The 9,441-nt window shown below is 42.7% G+C and overlaps 1 protein-coding gene across 12 annotated transcripts in view; it reads right to left on the reverse strand.

Annotated features, from left to right (window-relative positions):
- Positions 1-9,441, reverse strand: part of Arhgef11 (Rho guanine nucleotide exchange factor 11) — a 173,434-nt gene that overhangs the window by 63,895 nt on the left and 100,098 nt on the right. For 9 of the 12 annotated variants that reach the window (XM_026784041.1, XM_013349809.2, XM_026784050.1 and 6 more), the window contains 6 exons: positions 6,199-6,231; positions 4,979-4,993; positions 4,391-4,482; positions 3,370-3,468; positions 1,739-1,788; positions 1,072-1,129 (listed from right to left, as the gene is read on the reverse strand). In XM_026784041.1, the coding sequence (XP_026639842.1) occupies positions 1,072-1,129; positions 1,739-1,788; positions 3,370-3,468; positions 4,391-4,482; positions 4,979-4,993; positions 6,199-6,231 (347 nt within the window). Of the gene's footprint in view, positions 1-1,071; positions 1,130-1,738; positions 1,789-3,369; positions 3,469-4,390; positions 4,483-4,592; positions 4,617-4,978; positions 4,994-6,198; positions 6,232-9,441 lie in introns of those variants that run through there. The other 3 variants (XM_026784045.1, XM_026784049.1, XM_026784046.1) reach the window with 3 other exon arrangements.

Genomic DNA, 9,441 nt, shown 5'->3' on the forward strand with positions numbered 1-9,441 from the left:
GCCCTTTTGCTTTTTCAAAGTAGTGTTTCTCCCCACCCCCTCGCTTTTTTCCCCCCAAGACAGATTTCTTTATATAGCTCTGGTTGTCCTGGAACTAGCTTTGTAGGCCAGGCTGACCTTGATCTCACAGAGATCCACCTTGCCTCTGCTTCCCAAGTGCTGGGACTAAAGGTGTGTGCCATAACCGCCTGGTTCAAGTTAGTCTTTCACTGCAGCCAAGAATGGCCTTAAATCCTCCTGCCTCAGTTTAAATGCTGGGATTGTGTGGGTACACTAACATGCCAAGTTTACTTCTTAATCTCACTAAACTTTGAAGCAATGTAAAGTCTAGCACACTCCTGCCTGGTACACAACAGGCACCCAAACTCTAGCCTTCTATCCTCCTAACATTTCCCACATTCTTATTTACTTCCTCAGTACTTGTAGGCGTAAGTCACAAACAATGCCACAGCAGTTTGGAATTATGATTAATAGGGTATTATTTATTTAAAGGGGAAAAAACTTACAGATCACCGTCAGCCCTCTGTACAACCAGGAAGGGAGTCTAGTCGCCAGCCGAGCAGGAAGTGAAGAGAGCGAGAGAAGGAAGTGGCCGCTTTTTTAAAGGGAGAGAGACCACGCCCCAATGGGCGGGTATCTCAGCGGCTATAGGCTGGAGGAGCGGAAGGACCTCCCGCAACAAGTACTGTGGCTTCTATTTGATTATATGTATAGACTCACTTGTTATGTATTCCTGGCTAAAGTATTTTTGCCCCTTTTCTGCCTCCACAGGAAGCTAATAAGGAAGAAGGTGAATGGAACAAATGACATGTAAATGAAATGTGGTCTCAGGCTACGGTCAGGAGAGGTGGCAATGACGGTGTACTAAACATGAAGCTCTCTATTGGAAAGCTAATAGTGCCGCTATTTGACATCATACTAGGGTTTTGCATCAGTTTAAGTTGATTGATGTGCTTTCAGCTGCCTCAGTATCTACCTATAAATGAAGCCTCTCAGGTCAGTAGACGTGCCAAACTGTCCCAGAGTCCACCAAGTCTATTTTCTTTAGTTGTTATGCCCTAACCAACTCACATTTGATAAGTTTCACCACCTCCAGGTGCGAGCTATTGGTCACCATGGTGCCGTTCACCTGTTGGAGGGACAAATAACATTGAGTAACAGTGGTGAAAACCTTTTTCCAAGTCTAAAATGCTATTTCTTTAGGAAGCCATTTCCCAGTGCTTTCTAGTTACCGCTGGTTACTTGTTTACTCAAGTTTACATTGTCAGTTCCAAACTGGCTTCTAAGTTTTCAGGGATAAGACCCATGTCTCCAGCCATAGGTTTTTTTCAGTTATACCTGTGTTTATCTATTGGCCCTATGGGCTTTTTCCTTACTGGAGGAGGAGAAGTCTCTAATGTAGTCAGGACCCCTACATCCAGAAGGTCCTCTCATGCCAGCACTGTGTGCAGGTCAGACTGAAGTAAGAACCTGAGGGCCACAGCTGTTTCTTCTTAACCTTATTTTCTGTATTTTATGAAGTAAGGATGAATAAAACCTATTCCAGAATGCTTCAAGGTCAATGAACTTGAAGAGCCTAAAACACAGAAGCCCTTCGTCCCTCTCCCTGCTATGGCAGTGCCCTGGTTTAGTGGCTGCCAGAACTAGTACTGAAATGAAGAACAACACAGGCCACCGCATTAGGCAGCTCCTGACCCTGCCACCACCGTAAAATGGAGGAGAGAGAAAGCTTACTCACTTTAATGATCCGGTCACCCTCTTTCACACCAGCTTTCATGGCTGCACCTCCTGAAGGGAGAAGAGCCAGTCAGCAGAGTCCTGTAACCGCCACAAAAGCCACCAGATCCACACCAAAGTCTGTCCTAGATTATCTGCTCTGAGATTTTGTATCAGAACTTCAAATCCTGGGTGGACATCCAACTTTGCTCCAGCAACATGATGACTTTTAATCTAGAGTGTGCTTCATAAAGAAAGCCACAGCTGCTGCTCTGCTCGTCACCCAGCAATCACAGCGGGCGAGGATCTGAGAAGAGCATTTTTGCTTTATTTGGATGTGTTAAGGTCAGACAGAGCCATTTGATATCACGGGAAAGGTAAGTTGACCGTAGTAAATATAGGTAGGAAAGTAATATTAAGAACTGGAGAAATAAATTAAAACAATAGGTTTCAAACTGGTGACATTTAAGCCTTGAGAAGTTCATAAAGATATTCTCTAGTTTCTTATTATTAGAGATAATAACATGCCATTCTACTAAAAACCTTTTTTAACTCATTGATAGTTTCTTCAATTGAGATAGACCATCTTGAAACAGACCATATTAAGGCCTTCTGATGCTGGCTGATCAAGAGAGGTGCTCAGAAGAACATGCTCTTGACCTTTTCAATTGGAGGGCGCACAGGTTTTGCTCACTATATAGTTGTGAAGAGCTTCTATTCTTAGCCTTAATTTATACCCAAGAAGCACAAGAACACACAAATCAAGTTAATGAGAAGTATAAATATTATATTTCGTAAATTTGCCCCAAGATGGTCATTATATCTTCTAAGTTGTATTTTTCTGTTAAACTCCTCACTTAGTATATCTAGAAGCTTCTGGTATATATAGTCTACCCTCCATTATAACTTTTCAGTTTAGTAATTAAGACTCCCCTCATCTAAAGTGAACTATTTAGGGCTGGAGAGACCTGGACTGGTATCCAGAACCACGTACAACCACCTGTAACTCCAGTTTCAGGGAATCCCATACTCTCTTCTGGCCTCTGTGGGCAGGTTTTCATATTATTATTTATTATTATTTTGGCTTTTTAAAACAGGGTTTCTCTGTGTAGCCCTGGGTGTCCTGGAGCTCACTTTGTAAACCAGGCTGCCCTCAAACTCGAGATTGGCCTGCTCCTACCTCCCAAGTGTTGTGATTAAAGGTGTGTGCCAAAATGCCTGGCGGTTTCTCTTTTTTGTTTTTTTTCTTAAAACAGGGTCTCACTAGCTAGTTGGAACTTGGTTAGCTGGAACTCAGTATGTACATCAGGTTGATCTTAAACACATAAGAAGATCCACTTCCTGCTTCCCAAGTTCTGAAATGAAAAGTGTGCGCTGCCATGCCACTTGGTCTCTGGGATGGCTGATCTTGACTACACCTGGAATCAATTAAAAACCAAGCTGCTGGGCACAACTGAGGGAAACTCTGCCTACTGGCTCAGTGTGGCAGACTTTCCCATGTGTCTATAGGGAGCTAGTTCTAGAATAATTTATTCACCATTCGCTTAGGGATCCCCCATTCAAGCAATCTCCAAGTCACACAGCACTACTGCATACACCCCCACCCCACCTTTGAGAACTGTCCATTGCCAACAGAAGGGTCACAGCACTCACCAGGGCGCACAGACTGCACCAACACTATTCGATCCCCACTAACTGTGAAGCCAAAGCCATGCTGGTCCTTTTGGATAATGACGCAGCGTTGAACAAGACCTGTTGGGGTAGAGGAGTTTGGGCAGGCAGTCACACTGAAAGTCAGTGTATCCAAGTCACTTTAAAAAATTTCTTTTTTAAGTAGCTTTCCTGACTAATCCAGTTCCCCAGATTCACCCTGTCCACATATACTGCTGTAATATATTCCATCCTCAGTGACTGGTAAAAACCTGTAAGCGACTTTGTATTCCATATGAGAAGTGACCCTTTCCTAAGGTGCTGAAACAGCTGCCCCTTTAGGCCTGCATGAATGACACTGATTGAAGAAAGGACAGGTCCAAGTCCAGTAGTGTTCCTCAAATCTAGTATTAAAGATAAACAGCCCTGTGGGTTAACTGGGAATTTTACATTGTTATACCCAGTGAACAGAGCAAATGGAACAAAGCTGACTGATGTTGGAGCTGGAAAACTCATGAAGATAACTCAGGCTTGTTTCCCTGCCAAATCCAAGGAATGATAAATGCCAGGAGGAATCCGCTTATTCATATCAATATTCATGCATAGAATAAAAAGGGAGAGAAACTGAGTAAAGGAGGAAGAAAAAGACAAAAGGGTGTGGCTACCAACTGTATTTGCTGGGGTCTCTACTAGATACTGTGCATATGCGATAGCACTCTGATGGCAGGGGCATGGGTTCTAGATTACAACAGAACTGGTTTCAAGCCTCAGTTCTGTCTCCAATAAGTGTGAGGATGGGAAAGTTCCCTAACTTTTCCACACTTCAGTTTCCTTATCTGCAAAATAAGAATATAAAATACACTTCCTAGGTTGGTATAAAGTGACAACTGACACAAAACTCCTAACATAAACCCCAACACACATATTATGTGCTCAACATAAAGTTCAGGTGTACAGGTGTACAGGATTTCTCTATAGGGGCATATACCTGTGTCTATGTGCTGATATGCAACAAAGCAGTTACCTGTTGTTTCAGAGGTGTCAGAGGGCTGGTGGTGGTGGGAAGGGGACATGCGTTCAGGTGTAGAGTCTCCCAGAGAAGACAGGCTACTTAACCTGGAGAAGGAGTAAAGAAAACACACTAAGCCGGGGGGTGGTGGTGCACGCCTTTAATCCCAGCACTCGGGAGGCAGAGGCAGGTGGATCTCTGTGAGTTCGAGACTAACCTGGTCTACAAGAGCTAGTTCCAGGACAGGCTCCAAAACCACAGAGAAACCCTGTCTCGAAAAACCAAACAAAAAAAGAAAACACACTAATAAGCTGGGAAGGGAGGGACCAGAGGAACAGGCTCTGTTATTAGAGAGGGCCCAGAGTTTTGAACAATGAAGCTAACCCACCCCACCTTGTAACTTGGTCATCCCAATAAGAGATTAATCATGTGTATACTGCTGGCAACACCACCTATCTGGAATCCTGGCTGGGCAGGCAAGTATGGTCTCTTTAATACTCAGCAGGGTATGCAGAGAAATACCCTTTGTATTTGCAGAGTCAGACAATAAAGAGACAACAGCAGGAAGGTTGTACAAACATACACGTGCTTGCTGGGTCTTACCAGGCTGCAATGGGGCTGATGGAACAGAACGGAGCAGCAGAGAAAATGAACGCAAGAAAAACAAACAGCGAGTTAGTGTCAGGTGATGATTTGCAAAAGAGGAGACCAGAAGGACATGGTGGGCCAGACACATACAGAGGCCTCTGTGAGCACAGCAGAGCATGGAATGGCTTTATGTCTTTGTCCCTCAAAGTCTCACCTTTCTAAGACGGCAACTGGACATTTAGTACTAACCTTCTAGGGAAATGGCAACCCGAACAGGAGCATAGCAATTGCCTGAGCCTCTGAAAAGTCCGTTTATCTTCCAGATACCATGGAATAGGAATCTGGTCTATTGATAACCTTATACTTCAACTCCATGATCAGACCATCCCTACAGCTAGTCTGTAGCATCCTGCTTAGAAACTAAGACCTCAAACCTTCTAAGTACCACATACACCAACCAATAGATTTATTTCTTGATCTCTTCTTCAATTAAAACTGAAAACAAACTTAGAACATTTTGGCTTTTTAGAAAAAAGTTCACAGTTGGAGAATCAGATGCTACTGCTCTCAGGAAGGGGTGGTTCCCGTCCTAGCTATAGTTAGTGACGACGTGGAAGCTTATGTACGGAATCACTGTGCACAATGAGAACACCAGAAATGACCTCATATCTATAGAACAATACAGAACTTGTCCTTACAAAACTGTGTGTAAGGAATGACCTCTATAATACTATCAGGGAAGAGAAGACAATTATGTGGGCATTTAAAGCAGTAGATAAAAGGGAAAAGATGCTGTGTTTGCATATCTGTTACATATGCAAATATCTAGCATATCTTTGCAGAGTACAAAAGAAACAATATTGGTTGTCTCTGAGGTGGGAAAGTGGTTGCCCGGTGAATAGGCACAAGACCAGAGACCTCTCATTATATCCTTTTGGGCTTAATTCTGAGCTTTGTGAACTATTCACAAGAGCCAGATGAGGTGGCAGACAGCTGCTATCCTGGCTCTTGGGAGGCTGAGGCAGGAAGACTTGAGTTCAAGGCAGTCTGGGCTATATACAACATTTTTAGACTGGCCTGGGTTATACAAGGAGACTGTAGTCTCAAAAACAAAAGGAAAACATTCCTTACTCCCCAACCAACCAACCAACCAACCAACCGACCGACCATCACCCTACACAAATTTAAAAAATACCAAGAAGGGGATCTTTTTCCCCCAGAGGCATCCCTCTTACCTGGACAGGTGAGACTGCTTTTTACTGGCTGATCTTTGGTTCAGAGAGAGGAAGACATCAAAGAAGAAGAGAACGTGGGACCCAGGAGAAGTGATGCAGGATAAGAGGAAGAAAGAGAAAGAAAAAACAACAACATAAACCAGACAAGACACTGGAGATGGTTGGTTCAAAAGAGAAATCCCAAATAGAACTGAGAAAGGGACCAACGGGGTTGATACAGTGATGAGCTTATTATAATACAAATGCACCAATCTGTTTATTTAAAATTCTCCAGAGTCTCCTCCTGTACACAGGAGTAAATACTAACCAGGTCTCAAAAGGGCAAAGCATTGAACTGCATCTGGGTCACAGTGTTCCTTTGCTCTGTCCTGTCCTTCTCTTCCCCTGCCCTTTCCATTGCCCCTTTCCTCTTTCCCTTCCATCTGAGATGTGGTGTTGGTGTGTAGGTCAGAGAGCAGTATCAGATGTCTCCCTAAGGAAGGGTGAGAATCACTGATTTAGATCCACCTACTGTCACATTCGTGGTTTGCCTGTCTTCCTTCCTTTCCACCTCTGATCCCCCTATTTTTATTTAGTAAGCTTTATATTCATTTAGTTTTGGGGAAGTGCATATGGATGCTAAAGGACGACATGGTATATGTGTGCGGTATACATGGCAGGCGGGGTGGGGTGGGGTGCTGCAGACATCTGCTGCTCTCCACCTTGTTTTGGACACAGGAACTCTCATGAAACCTGGAGCTTACCAATTTGGCAGGGTTGGTCAGCCAGTAAGTCTTCTGCACACCAGAAGTAGAATTAAAATGGCACTGTCCTATCTGGGCAGTGGTGGCGCACACCTTTAATCCCAGCACTCAGGAGGCAGAAGCAGGCGGATCTGTGAGTTTGAGGCCAGCCTGGTCTACAGAGCTAGTTCCAGGACAGCCAGGGCTTCACAGAGAAACCTTGTCTGGAAAAACCAACCAAAAGCATAAAATAAAACAACAAAAATCCCAAATGTGCACTGGCTTTTCCACGGCTCTGGTAACCCTAACACAAGTCCTTGTCCTTGTTCAGGCAACTCTACTACTGACTCACCTCTCAACCCATTTTTTCTACATTATACATTTTTTTTCTCATTTAAAAATTGTAGCAACATCGTGACATTTTGCCTTTAATTACTTTAGTGTATACATACTAAGTATCTTGAGAGACTCTTTATATGAACTGCCATCAGCATGCCCGATAAGCTAGCTTTGGCAGAATATTACCTAACACAGAGTAGTATTCAAACCTCTCCAACTGCCTCAATCCAGGATTTAACCAAAGCTCTTAAATATGTGTGTGTATGTATACACACACACACAAATATATATATATGTATACACATATTCATAAAATACAAATGTAAAAATATACTCCTTCCGTTCTCTCTATCTACTGAGTCCTATACCCATTTTATCTCTTATAACAATGACATTTTCATGTTTGTGTAGTATATGTATCTATGAGTATGCTTGTATATAACTGTGTATGTCAGAGGTCAACACTGAGTGTCTTTCTGAGTTGTTCTTACCTTATTTTTGAGATAGTGTTTCTTATTGAACCTGGAGTCCAACAATTCAGTTAGGCTGTTCGGCTAGTGAACTCCAGGGATTCAGATGTCTCTGCTTTCCCATAGCTGGGATTCCAGATACTACCAGTTCCAGCTTTTCACATAGGTGTTGTGGATCTGAATTTAGGTCTGCACATTTGTATAGCAAGCACTTTTACTGACTGAGGCATCTCCCCACCCCCACACAATTTTGAAGAGTCCAACCCAGCTATCTTGTTGAATAAATGGCATACATTTGGGAAATGCCTGATGTCTCCTCATGATTAAAATCAGGTTAAATATTTTTGTTTGCTTGGGGCAGAATCTCACTCTGTATCCCAGGTTAGACTCAAATTAGTTACTCTCTTGCTTTAGCCTGCCAAGCACTGTTATTGTAGGGATGTGCTAAATATTTTTGAAACATTTTAAGTGATGTTATATAGCTCACTCTGTTGGTGATGTGAGAGTTGATTACCTGAGATTTCTCAATGGTAAAAATCTATTCTTCCATTTTAAATATGCTGCGCTTGGAGAATTCTGTTCTCTAACAACCACTTATTCAAGAGTTTATATGTTACTATTATTTGTACTTTTAGAAAGGTTTCTTTTATTAATGTGTCTGTGTTGTGTGTGCTTCTGCCGTGTGTATGAAGGTGATTTGTGGAAGCCAGAAGAGGGAGCTTGAGTTACTGCTCCTTGTCTGGGACACTTCTATCACTCTCTTTTAAGCTGCTAAAAGTAATCACATCCTTTGTTTCTTCCCCTGAAGTTATACATTACATCATTATCCTTTGCCCCGTGGCTCTACCACAGAGCTGCACCTGAAATCTCCCGCCATTTAAAAAAAATGTTTAAATATTGTAAGCAGTCTAGGGCGACCTATGAAAATGGTTCACTTGACCTAGAAAGATCACAGTTATTTTAAGAGCACCCGTGAAGCTATTGTCCAGGACGCCAAAGGTACGAGTGACGAAAACTCACCAAGTATGCTCCTTTAAAGAATCATTTGGCTGATATAATGGTACAGGTAGTGGGTGTGCCAGGCCAAACACCGGGGCTTGATAGAGGGTTGATGGCCCAAAAAGAGTACTGAATTTCCTGAAACTCCCTATGTAGACCAGGTAGGTCTTGAACCCATAGAGAGCTTCCTGCCTCTGCCTCCAGGATGCTGGGATTGATTATAATGCTTCTTTGTTGTTTGTTCCCTGGCTCAGTGCTTGCCAAACAAGCCTGCTGAGCTATGATTAATTCTGGAACCCACATGAAAATCCAGATTGTAGTAGTACGTCACAGCATTCCTACAAGAAGGAGGTGATCACTTAAAGAATACGGAGAATGCATACATTGGGGACTTAACAACACATCTGAAAGCTCTAGAAAAAAAAAAAGAAGCAGACGCGCCCAGGAGAAGTAGAAGACTGGAAATAATAAAACTGAGGGCGGAAATCAACAAAATAGAAACACAGAAAACAGTCCAAAGAATCAATGAAACAAAAAGTAGGTTCTTGGAGAAAATCAACAAGATCGACAAACCCCTATCCCAACTAATTAAACGACAGAGAGAGAACACGCAAATAAATAAGATCAGAAATGAAAAGGGGGACATAACCACAGACACAGAGGAAATTCAGAGAATCATTAGATCTTACTACAAAAGCCTGTATGCCACAAAA

Source organism: Microtus ochrogaster, chromosome 21 (genome assembly GCF_000317375.1).
Source record: "Microtus ochrogaster isolate Prairie Vole_2 chromosome 21, MicOch1.0, whole genome shotgun sequence".
Lineage (NCBI taxonomy): Eukaryota > Metazoa > Chordata > Mammalia > Rodentia > Cricetidae > Microtus > Microtus ochrogaster.